At 41.9% G+C, this 20,130-nt stretch overlaps 2 protein-coding genes across 4 annotated transcripts in view; one reads left to right on the top strand and one right to left on the bottom strand.

Annotated features, from left to right (window-relative positions):
- Positions 1–843, bottom strand: part of fam135b (family with sequence similarity 135 member B) — a 44,203-nt gene extending 43,360 nt beyond the window's left edge. For both annotated transcript variants that reach the window (XM_053446429.1, XM_053446430.1), the window contains exon 1: positions 449–843. The gene's annotated coding sequence lies outside the window, so the exon portion shown is untranslated. The remainder of the gene's footprint in view (positions 1–448) is intronic.
- Positions 844–873: 30 nt separating this feature from the next.
- LOC128461492 (collagen alpha-1(IX) chain) overlaps positions 874–20,130 on the top strand; it is a 30,074-nt gene continuing 10,817 nt past the window's right edge. The window contains exons 1-10 of one of the 2 annotated variants that reach the window (XM_053446431.1): positions 874–1,033; positions 3,201–3,300; positions 11,502–11,590; positions 13,051–13,122; positions 14,041–14,170; positions 15,651–16,047; positions 16,406–16,486; positions 18,617–18,634; positions 19,041–19,130; positions 19,247–19,282. In XM_053446431.1, coding sequence (XP_053302406.1) covers positions 11,524–11,590; positions 13,051–13,122; positions 14,041–14,170; positions 15,651–16,047; positions 16,406–16,486; positions 18,617–18,634; positions 19,041–19,130; positions 19,247–19,282 — 891 coding nt within the window. In that variant the 5' untranslated portion in view covers positions 874–1,033; positions 3,201–3,300; positions 11,502–11,523. The remainder of the gene's footprint in view (positions 1,034–3,200; positions 3,301–11,501; positions 11,591–13,050; positions 13,123–14,040; positions 14,171–15,650; positions 16,048–16,405; positions 16,487–18,616; positions 18,635–19,040; positions 19,131–19,246; positions 19,283–20,130) is intronic. The other variant, XM_053446432.1, reaches the window with a different exon arrangement.

Raw genomic sequence — 20,130 nt, 5'->3', positions numbered from 1 at the left:
CCTGTAACTTTAATCACAATGGGCTTCATTCAGGTCATTCCGAGCCCGAGAGTGCTTGAAAACCTTTATTTTGGAAATGCTGGTTTGATGGAAATGCTTTGTTAGCTGACCAGTGTGGAGTGTCCTTTCCAAAGGACACAAGCCCCATGTCGGCCACACTATACAATAGGTCAAAGAGCCAGACATCCACTCTGCAGCGGCAGGACATGATTCACAGATCTGACTTTCCCCTCAGATCCATTCCCAGTCATCCCGGATCAGTCACCACTCTACAGCTTGTCCCTCCGTCTCTCCGCTGTGATGTACAGCAACGAGCCATCCTCTCATGAACCCCCTCATGCCCCCCAGCCCCCCCCCCCCCACACCATGCAAGCACGCAGACAACAGGCGACCCCCCCCCCCCCTCAGTACCGCAGGCGGACGTATTCCAGCCCGAACGCAGCCTCACCTTAGCAGCGATGAAGAGTGAGATCCGCAGAGGACTCCGGCTCCAGCCTCCACTCACTGTGTCGCTGTGTGGATGTAATGTTTATATCACCGCTTCTCCTGCTGCTGCTGCTGCTGCTGCTGCTGTTGCCATGGTTATTCATCCGGACCCTGTATATTCTGCAGTCCCTCTCTCTCTCTTTCTCGCTCTCTCTCTATCTCTCTCTGTTCTCTCTCTGTCTCTCTCTCTCTCTCCCGGCGGGGATTTAAATTTGGGAAAGTGCAGCAGCGTCTGTCTCGGGATCAGAACGTGTGCTCATCCTCCGGGTCCGCGCACGGGAGACGCATTAAAGACAGTGGGTAGTTCAGGGGGAATATGAATAGTCAGCGCCCAGTCAGTGTGTGTATGTGTGTGTGTGCGCGCGCCCGTGTGTCTATGTGTGTGTGCTGACGTCAGAGCCTGCCCCCTAAAAGCTGAAGTGAACCGTGCAAACAAAGCAATAATGCGATAATAAACAGGCGGCTGTCACGTGACCCGGGCGACCGCGAGTGTACCACCACCATCGCCATGCAGTCACCAGAGGTTCAGGGAGCAACGCTATTAATGGTGAGCCACCAAATAACCAGACGATTTACATTACATTCAATCGTCTGTGATAAGTGAATAAACGTCTGTTGTTGTGATGACACCTTCACTTTTCAACTGTAGTCGACACAATCCTCTGTGGGATCTGTCTGCACAGATTTAGTTCTCTGGATTCAGTTATAATTCACTACACAGAATGCAGGTATAACCATTATTTCTTCAAAAGATTCTTAAAAACTGATACATATTTATTTCAATGAACTTCAGAATTATAACGGTTATAATTGATCATTTATACAACCAACACAAGCAGAGAAATGCAGTTTATCAACCTAAGCATGTAGGTCGAAGATGATATGGCTAGAGAGAGAGCCTAAAGCTTATATTGATCAGAATGTTTACAACCATCATCATGCAGTCACCAGAGGTACAGGGGGCAACGCTATTAATTTGTGATGAGCCACTAAATAACCAGTAGAATGGACATGCAATTCAATTATACATTGTTAATAATTGACAAGGTCACTGCTCAACCGTGGTGGAGTTTCCAGGTTCAAATGTCTACACAAACCTCTGTTGGACATCTGTCTGCAAAGATGTATGCTGTTGGTTCACCCGAGTCAAAAAATGCAATCATAGCATAACCATAATAATTATAATAACAATTTACATTGTCTATGAACTCCAGAATAAAAGTTGTTGGGGAAACCTATGGGTTAATTCTTACATTCTTCAGAATAGGAGCCACTCCATGTATTAGCCTAAGCATAGGTCCAACTTCAACAAACATATGGTTTACAGGATATATCTGCAAATAATACGACTAGAGACAGTCTGACGCTTATATTGATCAGAAGGTTTTTCCCCACAGAGAAGTAAGAAAATGACGCCACACAAAAAATTGATTTTTCAAGGTATCTCGAAAGTGTATATTTAGATCAAAAAACGTACTTCCGGTCATATGATAGCAATGACGTCATCATGGTATCCAAATGAAGTCTGAAAACAACGCAACATATACAAATCATGCAGCTAATAATTTTGGCGACAAGGTCTACAGCTTATTTAGACTGAATCAATCAAGGTCATCATATGCTGTAATTGACATCATGATGTATTCTCTTATCTCTTAGCTCTGTTTTAGTCTCCCCCAACCTTCGAGGGAGATATTTGCCTTTTTAGCAAACTAGGGGCTTGCTGTATTAAGCAGCTTTAAGTTTCTCTGTCTGTTGGTGTTGGGCAGGTAGTGTATAATGGGTACAGTTTTAAAACTGCTGCTAGAAAACAAGGGTTAATAAGAGGAGGGAAAGTCAAAAACATAAAGTTGCTGACCACAAAAAGCAGAACAAGGTCCGGAAATATGCTACAACGCTTTACAGGGTAAGAGGAACAGCAGAGTATATATATCCGTGGTTTAGTGACTACAGATAATAGCTTTCCTGTTACACAGTTGTTTACTACTTCCTGGCAGAAAATTATTCAAAAATGCAGGTGTAATGTGAATCCTCTTTTAATCCTTTTTAAAATGATCTGGTTTCGGCACTAATTCATTTAATTCATATTTATGTTTGTGTTGAAAACATTCATCTGTTTTAATTGTTGTTTGCTTTTAAATGACTAGATAGCAAATGTACTGTATGTTTCTGTGGTTTCCGTGTATTGAAAGATGCACACACTGCACAGAGTATTAAGAAGAGGGAGCCAATGGGGGCCCAGCCTCTTGGGCCATCCAACAGGTATATCCAGGCATGTGTCAGGTTCAAAGAAATCCGGGGTCAAGTGTGTAAAAAAGATATTGACATACATTTTTTGTCACAGGGGGGAATTATTTTTCTCTTATTTTGTTCCTTGAGAAATTTAAATGTAAGTAAATGGTTTTGTATTCATATAGCGCTTTTCTAGTCTTGATGACCACTCAAAGCTCTTTACAGTACAGTTTTACATTCACCCATTCATACACACATTCATACAGTGCATCTATTAGCAGCACTTTGTTGTTCTATGGGGGGCAATATAGGATTCAGCATCTTGCCCAAGGACACGCATACAGATCATGAACTGCCGACCTTCAGGTTGGGGGACGACCGCTCTAACCCTCAGCCACAGCCGCCCTGTGGCACACTCACTCAAGAATGGCAAGAGGATGACTTTCCAATGACTGAATATGTGACACTTAAACTGTTTTCAGACATGATTGGGACCTGACTTTTTCCAGAGTTTGTGAACAACGCAGCGGGAGATCCTCCACTCAGACGCGTTCCCAACACAGAACTCTCCAGAGTGTTGAGGTGAGGGGTGGTGCAGCAAACAGAGGCAGGACATAAAATATGAATTCTGCTAATTACCAAAAGCTCTTTGACATCTTCGTCAGTGTGTCCTACATGTGTCGCTCCTTCATCCTAAGTTGTTTATACTGTTTTTATTTTGTTCTTCATTTTTGCATCTGTAGAGTGTTAGAAAAGTCAATTCAGTCAGAAAACTCCTGCTCCAACATTTATTGCAGCAGTAGAACAGGATTAGTGTTTGGTGTCTGGGCTCCAACTTTATCACTCTCCCATATGATTACACAGGAATGATGGGAGCTTACAGGTGGATCCTGGGGTGGTGGAGGGGCTGAAGCAGCTGGTAGCAATACTGCAGTAGCAGTGCGAGCAAAGGGGTTGATGGGAAATTTTCGCTGCTTAACTAGACCATCTGATAAGGTGGGTGTGTATTATAGATGGTTGTTGAGAGTGAGGTATGTCACATGATGTATGTCACATGATTGGAGCCACGCAGCTCAAGTGTGAATCCTGCGGACGATCTCCTCCAGTGTTCTCTCGTGAGCTCCTTCCAACATTCTGCAGACTTTTTAGGGGGCAGGCTGAGAGTCCACGTTAAGTCCGGAGACTCTCAGTCAGACATTTGCGTTAACACACACAGCCCCTCTGGAGAATGTGCAGAGGTTTCTAGGAGTTAAGTGCATGTCTGCAAGCAGGTTTAAAGAGCGGTGAATATTAAACAAAATGTATATGTCGACTCTAGATAAATAAGGTTTAATTAGAACAAAATATAGGATACATTTTTGTTGCACCATTTTTAGAGTCTAAGTGATAAAACTGTACAGGTGTCCTATTTATATTGTATTATTGAAGAAACTGTATCCAGCAAAGTTAAACTGGAGAAACAACCACTAACCAGCACTGTCTCCTGTGTTTCCGGCAGTCGGGTACTGCAATTCAAATGCCATCTGTCCTGGTTAAACAACTCCTCACTGTCTAATCACTGGTCAGATAAGGGAGAGAGGGAAGGATTGCGTAACAAATGAATAGAAATGCCCCCCTGTCTGTGGTAACTGTGTGTTTAACAGTTATCAGCGGGAGGAAATGAGTTTCCTCGACCAGGTCGTTTCGGTGCTTTTGTGTCTCTCCCTGGCCGAGTGAGCCCACAATGAGATCTTTCCTCCCGTTCCCGGCTTCACCTTCCTCTTCAAAATCCCAAAGTCAATTGCTGCTTTCTCTCATGGCGTTTTGCCATAAGCTGCGCGCACTCTTGATTAAGAGAGAAGCACTATTGATATCTTTTTCTTTTTCTGAATGGCTGCCAGAGCCCATGTGACCATATAGTCTGAAGAAACCTTTCAGAGGTTACGCAAGGACACCAATTTTCACATATTCCAATATGAAGCTCAAATGATGATTACTAGTCTGTGAACGTAAAAGTAATTTGATTTGGATCATGTCTCTGCTGATGTAATTTACACAGTTGATCACACTAAAAGTCGATAAAAAACAATGTTGTGTACAGACAGATGAGAAATACAAGAATACAAGTAAATAAACACTGATGATTCCATACGGCGGCAAAACGTTTGAAACTGATTTGACTCAACACCTGTAGGAGATTGTGGACATTGCACTACATTTCTATTCACCTGTTTTTCTGCATATGTTCAATTTGGGCATAAAAAAAGGCCAATTGGAAATATAAAATGGAGCTTTGCAATTGACTAGGGTGACAAAGAGAAATGCCATGGGGCTTTAACATCCACTGAAACTTCCATTCCATTAAAGAGAAGAAAAACTGGAGCAGATGAAAATATACCTGGGGTTTTATTGTTGGAAAACAACCATCAGAGGAAAATGATTAGTGTCTGCATTGAACATTCAGAATCCACACTGAAAAAAATAACTAGGAATCGGTTTAGACTTTCAACTCCGTCGGTTCCCAATATGGAAAGTTATAATGCTCGAAATCTGAAAAGTAAAGAGAATAACAGAGAAAACAACCGTGCTGATTTTCACTCCTGCAGTTCATTTTGAGTTGGCAGTTAAACTAACCTAACCTGCAGGTAGTTTTGAAGGCAAATTGCGAAAGAGGAAGTGATTCTACAAATGTTGTTGCCATTACAGAGATCCACAACCGCAACACCCGTGAATGTTTGTGTCAGTCCGACATGGTGAAACAAAAGTAACGGAATTATGAAAATGATCTGGCGGGAGAGATATTTTCGCCACCAGTTGCTTAGAGGCCCAGCTCCTTGGGCCTTTAACAATACACATGCAAAGTATGAAGCCGATAAGATGAACAGTGACACAGATTTCTGGAATTAGAGCATACGTATTGTTTTCATTGGACCACAAACATTCATTTATAACCTATAAAAGCCAATCCTTGTGAATGTCCCTTCCGTGCCGTCTAAATATCGGAGCAATCACACTTTGTTATTATAGCTCCGCGACCACAACACTGTTGATTTTACATTCCCTCAGCAGTGTCAAGCTGCACTCTCACCAGAGGCACTTGGCCTGTGTGGCTGCTGGTCACGAGTGTGGTAGTCATGGGGTCGCGCCACACAGACGAATAATCGCAAACTGTTTTTCTCTCTCCCCTTCGCCTGCACTGTCTGTGTCTGCTCCCTCATTGAGAGCATGAGCCCTCAATTATCAAGGCCGGACACGTGATCCCTCCAGTAGATCTCAGAGGAGGCCCGGTCGTTGGATTGTGTTTCCCTCACAGCTCACTCAGACGGGCGAATTGTAGTGCATCCACAAAACCTATGCATGTAATATGATACAGAAACACATACTATATACTTGACCTTTCCATTATTGGTTGTAGTGAATTGTGAAGGGCTCAGCTGGCTTGTGAGTTTATTGATCTCTAATATCATGTAACAGGTAGAGCAACTGCCAGGATCGATAAACCAGTAATCCAAGATTTACACACAGGAAAACAGTGTTTTGAATAAATATATAAACGTGATACTCCACGTCTATGCTGTGGCACGCAGCCTCGTAAAAACAAGTCAAAACTGTCATTATTCTCCTGGACAGCAGTGGTTATCACTATTTCACATTAAAATAACCTTTACTTTAAAGCAGGTGTTGCAGAACTTTGCAGCACCTTCATGTTTTTCAAACCCAAATGAATGTTTGCATTAGAGAGATTTGTACCCACATTAAAATTTCAATACTAGTTGTGCACCAGAGGAGGGGATGAGGATGTCGTATGTGTAAGACATGTCCAAATGTCTGAACAGGCAAAACAGACTCAAGATTATTGAAGAATGTCACAGAGTGTATTCCCGATATTGGTTAATTCGATAATCCTGCGAGAAATCATCGTCACATTCTGAAGTGCAGCAGCAAAAAAAGATAATCAGACATCAGACACCACAGAAATCAATTACATAACAAGCAGGATGGATGCATAAACAACACATCTGCCGGAGGCCCTTCAGGTAATAACAAGGCTAGATTCATGTCAACACTACAGACTGACATGCATTCTTCTGATGAGTACACGTGACCATGAAATCCACATTTCACCACTGACTGGCTGGTTCTTCACTATACCGATGATAATTATTGAGAGAATTACATACAGGCGGCACATGTCATTAGGAGGCACTGTAAAAAAAAAGGTTACACATTGAGGCCCGTGGGCTTCTGCATTTTTTTAAGTGCTGGTAATAAAAACCAGTCACCACCTCTTTGAGAACTCCTGGCCAATGGGAGCCCCTTGAACAAACTTTTATGTGACCTGAGAAAATGCTTGAGCATCTGCGCTGCTGCTCCCCTCACTCAGTCCTCAACATGTGCAGGTTGGACTGACTTCAGGGAGGGAATTTCACATCCTTGCAGGCTCCTTCTACTCCTTCTACTAAACATGGCCTTCCTCAGCTCCGCCTCGACCAGGTAAATATCTCAGGTTTTATTCTTGTTCGGGTTCTCCCATCAGGAACCTTTGCTCTCTGAGCTTTTTGAGTCATTTCTAATAACAAAGACCCATTTCAGACTGGGTGTCCACTAATGATCAATTTCTAATCTTCATGTAGGAAGAGGAAAGATCTACCTTTTCCTCTCGCCGACAACTCTGTGACTTTTTGAATGCAATAAAATCTTCAGCTTAAAGATGCTGACCATTTGTATATTAATTTACCCACACTCCCTCACAGCATGATATTTACACAATGTAAAAGTCCTTAAGTGATAAAACAATCATCCAGCCTTTAGCCCTTCAGCGTTTCCATTGAATTTGTCAGGAAAAAGCCAGAATGAAAAAATTCAAATTAGATTTTTCGCATCGTTTATGTGTCTTTTCTGCACCAGTCCGTTTTAACATGACTGAGCTGTGCAGCTGATGGCTGTATGCTCAGTGCCAACCTACTTTGGACTAACAAAGACTAATGAGAGAGCAGAAAGGAGTCAGGAGTGTTTTCTCTTCCTCAGTGATTCACTGAGCACCTGAGCAACATCACAAAGTGGGTGGCAGTGAAGGGAAAGTCCCATCAAATGTTGATGAATGTTGGGAAGTAAAGTGGATTACATGTCATTACATAATTGACTTGACTGATTGATTACATGACGGGGCGTTTACCGGAAATGATGGGGATTTTTTTTGTGTCCTGTGATGTTTCCTTTGGAGGTGACTTTTGAACTGTGGCAGCATTAAATACAGCGTCAGTGTCTCTCTGTGTGTAACCACAGCTCTTAAAAACCTTTAATCTTGGAACATGCACATATATGTTAAATTAAATGTAACGGTGATGCATGTTTGATGATGTTTCACATCAGTGTGGGCAAAAATCAATGTTGCAGAATCCCTGCTTGCTTTGCAAAAGCCAAAATTAAGACCCTGTCTAATTTCAAAATCGTTCAGATAGCTTTCATTTCAATACTTACTGTGAAATGACTTTACGCAGCAATTCTCTCTGCATATTTTTTGCTGCATCAACATGTATGTGAGGATAATAGTTGTGTGTCTGTGTGTTGAATGAGAACCAACAATCAGGAGCTGGTTTCACAAAGACCGACTTTGACAATGGCTTACATCCAATAAATAACCAGACTCTAGGAAGCAATTAAAATTGATTTATTTGGAAAAAGTAACAAGGACTTTTTCTTTCAGAAAATGTAATAAAAAACCTTTGATTTCTAATCATGTCGGTCTAGTATTCAGTCAATAATCTAAAACTTCGTGCACACAATGTGGCTTTCACTTCTTGTCCCTTTTATTGTCAGTATTTGTCCTCCAGTTTTTTCTAGAACACTTTTCCACACCCACCATCAGGTTAAAGTTTGACCCATCACTCTGTAATTCCGAATAGGAGATATCCAGAATTCCGTAGACTAACATATCTTTTTTGATTAAAAGTACTCCAGACAAGCCAACACAAAAATTCGGTAAATGATGTATTAATTTAGAGTTAGCCTAAGGGTAGGGGAGATAATGAATCCAAAAGTGAAATCAATACCGGCGTAACACTGAAGAACTAAAATATATTCGTAAACGGACTATGAGGGCCACTTACCTCAGCTTAAAGGTTGGAAACATGCAGGGGGGAGAAAAGATGGCCTGGTTCTGTCAACAAAAAAAAAGTCCATTCAATCTTGTTTAATCTGTACAATAGCTGATGTAAAATATTATTTTGTACAGGTGGATATTTTCAATGCTAAGATAACTATGTCTCTCATGGCTGGAGCCTTAAGTTGGGGGACTGGGGCAGTGTAAATGTTCCCATGGTCCTACCTTCCCCTGTTCAATATTCTATTAAATATTATTCTTTTATCGGAACAATAATCCCAACCTCTAAACATATTAACCTACAAAGTTTCCTCACATCAAGGTTTATAATATTTACAGCCAGGGACGGGAAACAGAAAAGCCCTTTGACGAGTTCCCATAGTATAGCCCAGCATGTCAAATTAAACTAATGCAGAGCTGGGGAACATCTATAGAAAGTTTCCATCATGGTCTGGAGCTGGGGCACTTAGGACATTAGGAATACACTATCAGACTATGGAAATAACTAGGAGCACACTATAGAACCTAGTGAACATAAGACACAAGGAGAACAGTACAGGACCTTGCGGATCATAGGAGAAACTATGGGACCTTGTGAACACAGGAGCCAAGCAAACATAGAAGTAACTGCTAAGATTGATACCAACTCTTTCCTATCTAACCATGCAAAAGATAAAATTGAGTATTACCCAAATTCCTTATCCATGAATAAATATGGGTTTTTAGATTTGCCAGGGTTAAGCGGTGAAGAAATCCCTCACGTCACAAGTCAAACAGTGACATGAAGTTGCGTCAGTGCACACTTTATATATAGATGGAATACAGACAGTGAGTCCCTCTGGGGCTCCGAAGATGCTCCCTCAAGTGAGGGGCATAATGTCAGAGTCCAACACCTCCTCTGAAGAGACCTTGCTGACTTTGCCATTAGTCATTTCTCTGACAGTTCACTCTCACACACACACACACACACACACACACACACACACACACACACACACACACACACACACACATACTCTTCAAGCAAACCCATTTATTTGCAAAACAGTCCACACACTGGAGAGGGGTTACGTCTTCAGCAACACACCCCTTGCCTCATTTTATTTCTCAGATTGACAAGCTTTGGATCAAAGTGACCGTCAGTCATGTAGATGATGGGTTTGGGGTTTGCTGTAAGTGGTTCAAGTGTCCCACAGCTCAGACACATGTCCTGCTGTGGTTTATCACTGCTGTTTCTTATCCTCTCCAGTATGTAAACACACTCATATACATATATGATGCTGCTGGCGTGGAGCAGAAACTCCCACCTCTACTTGCAATGCAGCCAGTGGCAAATATCATGTCCTTGTTGAATTATTTATTCAGCAAATGTTGATGTCAGTGAATCAGAAGACCTTTTTAAAATCTATGCAAGTATGTCCCTGCTTATAACCTTGAAATCTTTGTTAAAAGACAAATGTACTGCCCAACCTTTAAACAATAGTTCACTAGAGGCTATGTGAGTCGACCACATTTGCTAATTAGAATTTGTTCTATGGCTCGATTCCCTCCAAAAATCACTCAAAGTCCTACTATAAGCAGCTTATTACACTGATGAATCGTTATTCTTCAAAATGACATTTTCAAAAGGTTTGTCATGAAACATTTGACTCATGGCCCTTAAAATGGCTTAAATGTAAATCTACGCCGTCCCTCCTCATTCCGTGACTAAGATTGATATGAGTATGTTAATATTGCCCCACCCCTGCTCCCAGTTTCCTCCCTATTACCGCTCACCTTCAGTAGAGGAGTCTGTTCAGTGGCATTTATCTAGTCTAAAAATGTAGCTGGGGGGGGGGGGGGGGGGGGGGGAGCATTTCTACTCTTCAAGAGGAACCATGATCCATGAAGTTTAAAATTGCTGCAGAGATAAAAGCTGTGAGCATGTACCAGAGATGCTCGAACGGGGAGTCGAAATACACATTTGAGGAGGCGCCTCTCCGCCTCGTGAATGTCGTTCTGTGTGCTCGCAGAGTAGCAAGGCTGCCATGCGAGTGGGGTTTTTACATGTGCAAATGTTTAGACTGAGTAAACTAAGGGAGACATGTTAACATGTTTTAAATAATATTTTTACCTAAAGAGAACTTCAAAGCTTAACTTGTACAGGATACACCATGTGGAACTTCACAGACGGATCAGAAACCTCAAAAAACCTTTAAAAATGTGTCAATCTATTGTTCCACCTCCAATCGGCATCTACAGTCAAATCCCATTTGCTGGCATGCAAGATTCAAGATTTTTATTATCAAATGCACAACAATTACATTAAGCAGTCGCTGGCACTGAAATGCTTGAGTCACAGGCTCTCTTCTAGCAATGCTCAAGTAATTACAACCTAAAAAATTAAATAGAATATCAAAATTTAAAATAGAAAATAAAGTGTATATATATAAATAGCTGAAGAGAAAAGAAAACAACAATAGTGCAATTTGTGCAATGGAGCAAATATGCAAATATGTGACGGTGCTAGTTTGGTGGACAACCACATTTGGAAGGAGCTGTGTAAACCCTTTCTTTCTCTTCAAGTGCTCAAGATGAGCCGAGGTCACCAGCGCAGCACTTCATCTCAGCACCGTGTTTCATCGATCCAGACACACGAGGAACTGTCAGAGAGAATAAGATGCATGAGTGAATACTGATTTTCTCCATCATTCCCCAACAGAAAGCGACCATGGCATCCATCGATGGCGGCGTGCCCCACTCTCTGCGTGGCTCTGCTCTCCCTGCTCCTCGCGCCTCCAGCACTTGGACGTAAGTCACTTGCGGCGCGGTGCACAATCACTAACACGTCGCCAAACCGGTGTACTGTACGGTGCACGAGAACCACTATTGCTGTGAATCTGTTTGTCTTGTAAACACAGACTGAGAGGACCCAGGTTAATGTGACCGCCCGCTTGTTGACTGTTGCTAGGATGTTCTATTTATCAGAGCCCGAGAAAGGCGAAGGCCAGAAGGAGCAGACGCACTGTCCCGGTCTGTGTCGTAGGATCAAATCAGATTAAACGTCCCCTCTGATAATCACAACTGTTTGGGAACACAATAAGTCCAACATGAATGAGCAGCGAGTGCGACATACAGTAGGTGCAGCCCTTTGTCATAGGCCTCTTCAGTGTCACAGCACACACACACACACACACACACGCATGCAGCCACGTGACATCTTGATTGTGGTTCATCTCCAGCTCGTTGCACTAATGACCGGCTCGGTGAGCATAATGCCGCGGCAGGCTGTAACTTTTTACAACTTGAGGTCCACGTGCACACTTAGATAAGTGTTTAGTGGTTGTAAATATGGGACTATAAATACCGTCTCACCACTTTATCTCATTTCTCAGCAGTTCTGTGGGGATGTGGGAACAGCTTCCAGATGTGTTGTGTTCCAGCTGCTCACTGCAAATGAGCTGAGTCAGGTTATTGACTGGGGAGCCCCTCTGGCTGTCACAATGCTCCTCACATGCAGTTTTGTCTTTGAGAGGCTTTTCCCCTTCACAGCGACTCAAGGGTAGCGCCCTCTTCTGACAAATACCAGGAATTCATTTTTCACTCCATTAGAAATCCCGTTGTCAGTGACGTGGGCATGTCTTGGTCCCAACACCATGTGTACATAACGATAGACCACCTAGAATTTACATATATATTTAATATATTTAAAACACGAATGACAAACTAAGCCAGTCTTATTTTGTTTAGTAAAGAAATCATATTAACATCAAAAATACTGATTTTTATAGATACAAACAACTGATAAATAATAATGATGGAGGCAGAAATCATATGAAAGTGTGATGATATACAAGTTACAGATTAAATCAAAGGTGACTTCCATCATGATGAATCATGCACATTAATTAAAGCCGGCTCAGCTGCCATGTTGACCTTTGGAAATGTTTCTTATGACATTTGGCTTCAGTCGTGCAACACCAGTCGCTTATCAGCATTATGTTTCCATTTGTGGTGACTCTGCATTATGAATCTCAGAGACTGTGTTGAATTCTCTTTGTGAGTGTGTCTATGTGTGAAACACCATTGGAAGGGAAACTCGCATTAAAAATGCACGGCAGCACATTGTGACGCTAATTCACTCGGACATTAAAGACCTTGCTTTTCCCTTGTGTCTGTCTCTCCGGGCTCATGGGTAATATGTTACATTTGTCAAATTTAGCGGAGAACAAGCGTAACAAGATTATTCGCTTTTTGTTTCGTCATATCAGAACTCGACCTCAATCGGCTGGATGGTGATACCGTCTGCCCACCAATGAGAGGCGGACAAGATGACCTTCCAGGTAAAATACTCCTTAGTGCAACCGGGGGGGGGGGGGGGCACTTGGGAATGATAAGTTATAGCTGAGCTGCATTCACAGAGGTGTAGGCAGCGGTTGGAGGAACCACAAAGCTAAATCCTTAAAAATTCTCAGAAGAGAAAATAGACTGTGTGGAGTGAGGTGGTGATTTTAATTAGTTGAACAGGGTGGGCTGCCTAATGCCTCAAGACACCTTAAGATTTCAAATGAGGCAAATAAAATGTTCCACTTGAGCTTGACAGAATTTTACTCTGAACAATTCAAACTCAGCAAGATTTTAATTGCTCACCACTGGGTTAGGGGTACTGTTTTAAAGTGCTTCAACACATCTGCACACATTCTGTTAGTTAACCATGGGATGATTCATATCATTTTGTTTTCCGTCTGGTTATTTCAACATTTACTTTGTGAGCATTAACCAAATTATGACAAAACGTTCAAAAAACCATCCTAACTTACTTAAATTTATAATATATAAGAATTTTCATTATTAAAATGATGTAATGATTCATAAAAAATAGCTTGATAACAATTGAAAAGATGAATGCAGTATAGTAACAAACTGATAATGTGTACACTCCTTATCCTAATGCTAATATTGTTAGTCCTTCCTCTTAATATTAGCCAGTCGCCTCTTAAAGTGGGATGCTTGTCTATCTTAGGTGTTGTGGTACAGGTGTTGGAGCATGCAAAAAGGAAAAACACACCTGTATCATAACACATCATATTCTAAGCTTTGACTGGCTGGTCCAGGTTTTCATAAATGACCGAAAGGGGGGGGAATAAGCACAGTAAGTGGGCCAGCGTGTTCCTCAAGTGCCTCGAGATAAAGTGTATTATGATTTGGCGCTATACAACAACACATTTACATTTACTCGACATCCTACATGTCCCCTGTAGGATTTGATCTGATCACTCAGTTCCAGCTGGATGTGATCACCCTGAAAGGCGTGCGGAAGGTTGACGGCTCCACTCCCCTCCAGGTGGCCTACCGCCTCGACCGGGAGGCCAATTTCCAAATTCCAACCATGTAAGTACAGTAAAGAGGGTTTCAGAAGCAAGCAGATAAAAACAATAACACACACACATACACACGCTGGTCTCCCGATGCAGGTGTTGCATTATTACAGGTCTGACACAGATGTTACTGCATGGCGAGCAGCATATAATTGGTGGAGGCAAACATGTCTGAACCTATTTGTCGATTCTTAGACACACCAAAGTGAGAATTATTTTTGTGAGTGAGGGAGTAGGTTGAAAAGCATGTTGTATTTTCAGGTAATGTCAGGAGACACAAAGTATTTCAGCAAGCATCTTGGTAATGATTTATCTTGAGTTGTATGGAATCCCATAAGGATCAAAGTAAAATATGAAAATAACAAAAGTGGGCCCCTGTGAATAATATTTCCTTGTTTTTGATTAAAAGGTTGTGGTAGAAACAATTGGATTGGTAGGCCTGGGGGAAAAGAAGTATTCTAAGAATGGATCTAGAGTGCGTCCTGCCCCATTTTCTATTAATTTTCTTTATTGAAAATCCATATAGAAATAGTTTTATGCCTGGATCTATGTTGACCAGCTTCAAGATGAATAGTGATCATAAATATTTGGTTTTTAGGGCAAAAATACGTTTTTCAAATGGAACAAAAGACAAAGGTAGAAGACTTTGTACACAATTATTGTACAGCCCCTCCCCTTTATTTTTGTGTTTCGCACAAGTTAAAGAAATTATTTTGTGTTTGAGTTAATGGCCTCACATCTTTGCATAACCAAGGACGTCTCTGGTGTTTCCCAGTGTGTCTGCTCCAGTCTGTTTTGGCTAATCTTTTCCTGCAGGCCAGCTTCCCTTAGAAGCTGTTATGTAACTCGCTGGCACCCTGCGTCCAAACCCCTCTGGCCTGTCACTCTGAATGTAAATACATGTTCATTTAAGTCCAGTGGCCCAGTCTGAGCTTTGAAGTCCATCCTTACTCAGGCTGCACTCCCTCGCTTTGCTTCTGCAGGGCAAAAGCAGCACATACTTTAGACTCTCTCACCTCAGGCAAAGCTAGAGAGTGGTCTTCATTTGTTTTACTGGGTTACAGGAAACTCGTTTTTTATAGCCTCACCTTGATCGTTTACAAGATGGTAAAAGTCCGGCTGCAGCGCCCATCTATGAATGTACCACCTACTGAGGATCTGGCTTGTTAAAAGCACAGAAAGCACCAGACTGGGAATACTAACCACGACTGCTAGCTGTAATTGAACCAGTGATTTATGCACTGAGGCAGCTGCTTTCACAGTATCTTCTTTGTGGTGGAGTCGCTACCTTAAAGCCTACACTCTCTTTGTATTTGAAGCTTGACATAAAATATATATTGAGAGTTATAACCTTTACTGGTGAGACAGGTTTCTGAGCATTTCCTCAATGTTTCATTCAATAAAAATTTGAAAATACCCAGGTTAGCTGGACTTGAACATTCTTCCCTGGTACCTCAGCTGATTTGCAGCCCTGTTCTTCTTTCCTCTCCAAGGCTGAACTTCCCTCGTGGCTTCCCAGACGAGTACTCCTTCATGGTGACCTTCCGCATGATCAAGAATACAGTGAACAAGGTGTGGAACGTCTGGCAGATAGTGGATGAAGACGGCAACAAACAAGCCGGAATGAGGCTGAATGGCGACCAGCAGGCTCTGGAGTACTTCCTGATGGGCGCCGACGGCTACCTGCAGACCGTCACCTTCCCCGGCCTTTCTGTGCTCTTCAACACCAAGTGGCACAAGGTGATGATCGGCGTGGAGCGCGACCAGGTCACTCTGTACGTGGACTGCCAGCCCGTGGATCAGAAACCCATCAAGGGCAAAGGTCCTGTCAACACAGAGGGAGACACTCTTATTGGCAGGCTGGATGCTGATCCCGACGCCTCCGTTGTGGTAAGTAGGGATGGAGAATTGCCCGCTGCATTTAATCACATTCACTGACTTCCCTTACAAGCCCTCTCTGATGGTGCTCTCTGTGAACAAACACATTCAGGTTTATATGTGTGCAGAGCTCCACTATAATTCTAAAGTGCTGCTGTCACAGCAAAGCTGCTCAGCTGGGTTCCAGTGGAAAAAAAAGTAATCCCTGCAGAAAATCGCATTGATGGAAAATCAAGCTCGACAACCCATACGGAGGGCATGATTCAAAACTACTCAGAGCCTGCTCTGTGATGAAGCATTTCAAAATTCTGTACAATGTCAAATGAAAGCGATTGCATATTGCAGAGTTAACGGGAACATGTCTTTTCAGTTTGAGCTCCAGTGGATGTTGATTCACTGCGACCCAAAGAGAGCCCAGAGAGAGAGCTGCAGTGAGCTGCCTGCCACCGAGGTAAAGTAGCAACGACTCGGATCTGCTCAGCATCTGCTGTGGTTTGTGGTTTTATTCGGGTTGATAGGGCCGCCAGCATGCTGAAAGAAAAACAGGCCAGAAATGCTGAGATGGAGCTGCAGACATTAAGAAAATACCACCACATCCAGAAGTTACATTCATCAACAAAAACAATCTGCCGATGAAGAGGTTTTTCGATTGTTTAATTGCAGGTTGGACTTGTTGTTTCCTTTAAAGAACAGTGGTTCAAATCTAGGCAGACATGATCTCATTGTTTGTGCTAAACCTCAGTGCATGGAGCCAAAACACAAAAGCTTGTAACCTAAAGCAAACTTTAACAAACAAGAGGAAGTGTGATTAAAAGGGTGGGATCAGAAACCCAAACAAAGTTAGCATAGCAGCAGTTTTGTGGTTGGGTTTTCATTTAAGTAAACAGCACTTATGTAAAACTCCGATGTACTACAAGGAGTGGCAACCATGGTCTCATTTTAATATTGCTGCCTCTTTATGACCTGCAGCAGCAGATCAGACGTTTTCTTATAACTATTGTCAATGTCAGCTGACAGGAGTGTAAACCTGCCCCCTGCTGTTTAACACTATTATAAGTGCTTGTGCACACCTTTCTGCGGGAACACACAGCAAACTGAACCAAGTGCAGTCCAAGAAAAAAATGAAACATTTACCTAATTTGCAAGTTGCCTAGTTGTGTTTTGTATAGGCTAAGGGTTATCTAGCTATATGGGGCTAGAGACAAATAGGGCTCTTTAACTTCAACAGTTAGCTTCAGCAAGTTAAACGTGAAGGTGTCGTCAGATAGAAAGTGAAGCAAATTGTATTCCTTGAATGTTTACCTGACCCGTACAGCCGACTTTAGCTGCTATAAGCTAGGCACAAATTATGCTGACTCATGCTCCCTTTCTTCTAGTTAGCTGTTAGCCATTTTCAGATATGCACTCCGGAAAATATCTGGCAATAGGTTTCGGACTTTGTCAAGAGTTTTCCATTCTCATAGGATGAACACAGCACGAACCTCTCCACTCAGACCCCTTCACAACAGCCCCAAATCCACCGGATCGTCCAGGCGAGGGGTGGCCTCTGTTTAGGGCATGCAGGAGTAAGGACATAGCGTATAAATTCCACAGCAGATTTTTTTTTACAACACATTGACACCGGTGTCAGTCCGTATCCACAAAAAGTCAGTTCAGTGCACTGAGTTCAGTGCATGTCTGAAAGCAGCTGAAGCTACACAAAACCCCTGAATAAGCTTATTTTTACTTCAAAGTGAAACATTTTCAATTTGGGTGGAAGCTTTGTCAAAACCCACAGCTCCAGGCAAATGATATGTATTTGCACAAATGTTAAAAATTTGAAATTAACAAAGAGAACGTGTAGTCTTGATGACAACTAGGAAAGTCACATGTTTCTAAAGGTAAATTGTCAATGAGATTGAAGTGCCTGCAAACAAACAGGGATCTCTCAGAGTCTATCATTCAAAGTTATGACACCATTATCAACGATAATTGTGCAGTCTTACTATTATGTTGGCTTTATGGGAATCTTTCCGCTCTAGGGATGTTAGGAATTATCCAGCAGTGTAAACAAATTGTAAAACAGTGAGAAACTATTTGGTGGTAGAGAGACAAATTTGCATATTTATTATGAGAAGTTGGGACAATGTTTCCCCACGTGAATACACACAAACATAATCCGAGGCAGTGTAAGGCTTCCGGCGTATGTTGTCTTTCAGTTCAATGTGTCTTTAGCACAATCAGTGAGATTTCTGCCTTTAAGACACACTTGTAGCCTATAATGAAAATGCCAATCAGCTGTCTGGCATCTCATTCTGTAGCAATGAATCTGCTGTGGAGTTTTTTTTATTCAGTCACGTTTATCAGGATTCACAGTTTTCTACCCACTGTTGACAGAAATTTCTTGGCCTGGTGCGCTCTATTAGATTTAGCGTAACATGGGGGGGCTCTGGTGAAGCCATTGGCTGTATATTCAAATGGCAGCATGACATACTCACTAATGTGATCGTGAACAGGTACGCTTCTGCTGACACTTCATGGTGAGGGTGGTGTGACTACTTTCACTAACTCTCCCTTTATCTGCTTTCTCTTGCTTCTTCAGATGTATGCCAATGCTGAGGTATTTATTTTTCTACTCTACTTTCTTTTTGCTTTGTGATTTGAAGCCAGTAATCTACTCCAGTGCTTCGGTTGCCTAATTGCCTCAATTCTTTGTTCTTTATCTAACGTACTCGTGGTGGTGGTGATGTTCTTTTTTTCAGGTTTATGTAGACATTCATACATGTATGCACCATTGCACACTCTAAATTAATTAAGCACAGAGACATTCATAACATAAAATAAATGGTCCCAATTAGAAGCTTTTTCGCCTGGAGGCTGTTCAAGGGCACATGTACTCGAATAAGCTCCATTTACAAGCATTAATGATATTATTTATTTGTACCTTTCTAAAGTATAGATACAATTTCTCTCTCAATGGAGTTTTCAGTGTGTCCCATTAGATTACTGACTGTCTCCTTCCTTAGCCTGACAAATCACTCCAAGGCCCCCCAGGAGCCCCTGGCCCAGAGGGCCCCCAAGGGGACCCCGGAGAAGACGGCAGAGATGGAAGAGATGTAAGTGTTTCCGCCCGGATCACAGCACCTCTTTCTTCAAAATGTCTTTGTCAGACAGGTTTCAGTCAACATGCAGCTTCTCTGTCTTTGACTCTGTTGTTTATTCATCTCTCCAGGGTCTTCCAGGATCTACTGGCAGTCCCGGCACTCCTGTAAGTATAAAGCGCTAAATGATTCACTGTGAAAACGCTTGCAGCCTCTTGATGCATTCTCCGTCTCTTTGTGCACTCGTTTTTTTGATTGTTTGCTATCTCATACCTCAGGGGAGAGATTCCGTTTGTGCTCAAGTATTATAAAAGTTCAGAGCAGACTCAATCCCAGCACTTTTTTAAATATCCTGACACATTTTATTTGAATAGGAAAAAAGTTATTTTGGCAATGTCCCCATCGATAGATATTACATTTCTTAAATACAAATAAATTTGAATGAAGCCATGTTAAAGTGTCTAATGTGATATAATGAGAAAAGCTGCAGGCACATTCAGTCAAAATTGATATTGAACAAAGTTGAATGAAAACAATATGATCAATAACAAAATAATCACAACAAATAGGCCTAAAGATGTACTATAAATAAACACAGGAATGTGATTCTGACTTCTAGAGATAGACTAACTAGAGTTAAAGCATCAACTTTGTCAGGAATCAAAGAATATACAATAAAATACATTTTATCAAAGTTGTGTTGCATTTATTCCGTGTGATACAATATCCCTCGGTTTGAAGCTTTGATTTAAAATGGTCACATTTTACAGTAAAAACTTTGAAAATGAGAATATCTATGTGAAAATGAGAATATCTATGGCTCTTTATAACTCATCAGTTTGCTGTAAACTCTGTTGTCCTTGTCAGGATCCCGTAGAAAGATGACTGTGGTGTTCCATTGATCTGATTGGTTAATATTCGGGGGATTGATATTTTCTGATCTATTATCTTCTACTTAACCTGGAGCAGGCTAGCAGTTCAGCATATGTTACCATGGTGATTTACCCAATTAAGA

The sequence above is a fragment of the Pleuronectes platessa genome, chromosome 18 (genome assembly GCF_947347685.1).
Source record: "Pleuronectes platessa chromosome 18, fPlePla1.1, whole genome shotgun sequence".
Taxonomy (NCBI): domain Eukaryota; kingdom Metazoa; phylum Chordata; class Actinopteri; order Pleuronectiformes; family Pleuronectidae; genus Pleuronectes; species Pleuronectes platessa.
Note: the sequence above shows the minus strand (reverse complement) of the source record. Positions and strands in the feature narration are given on the sequence as shown.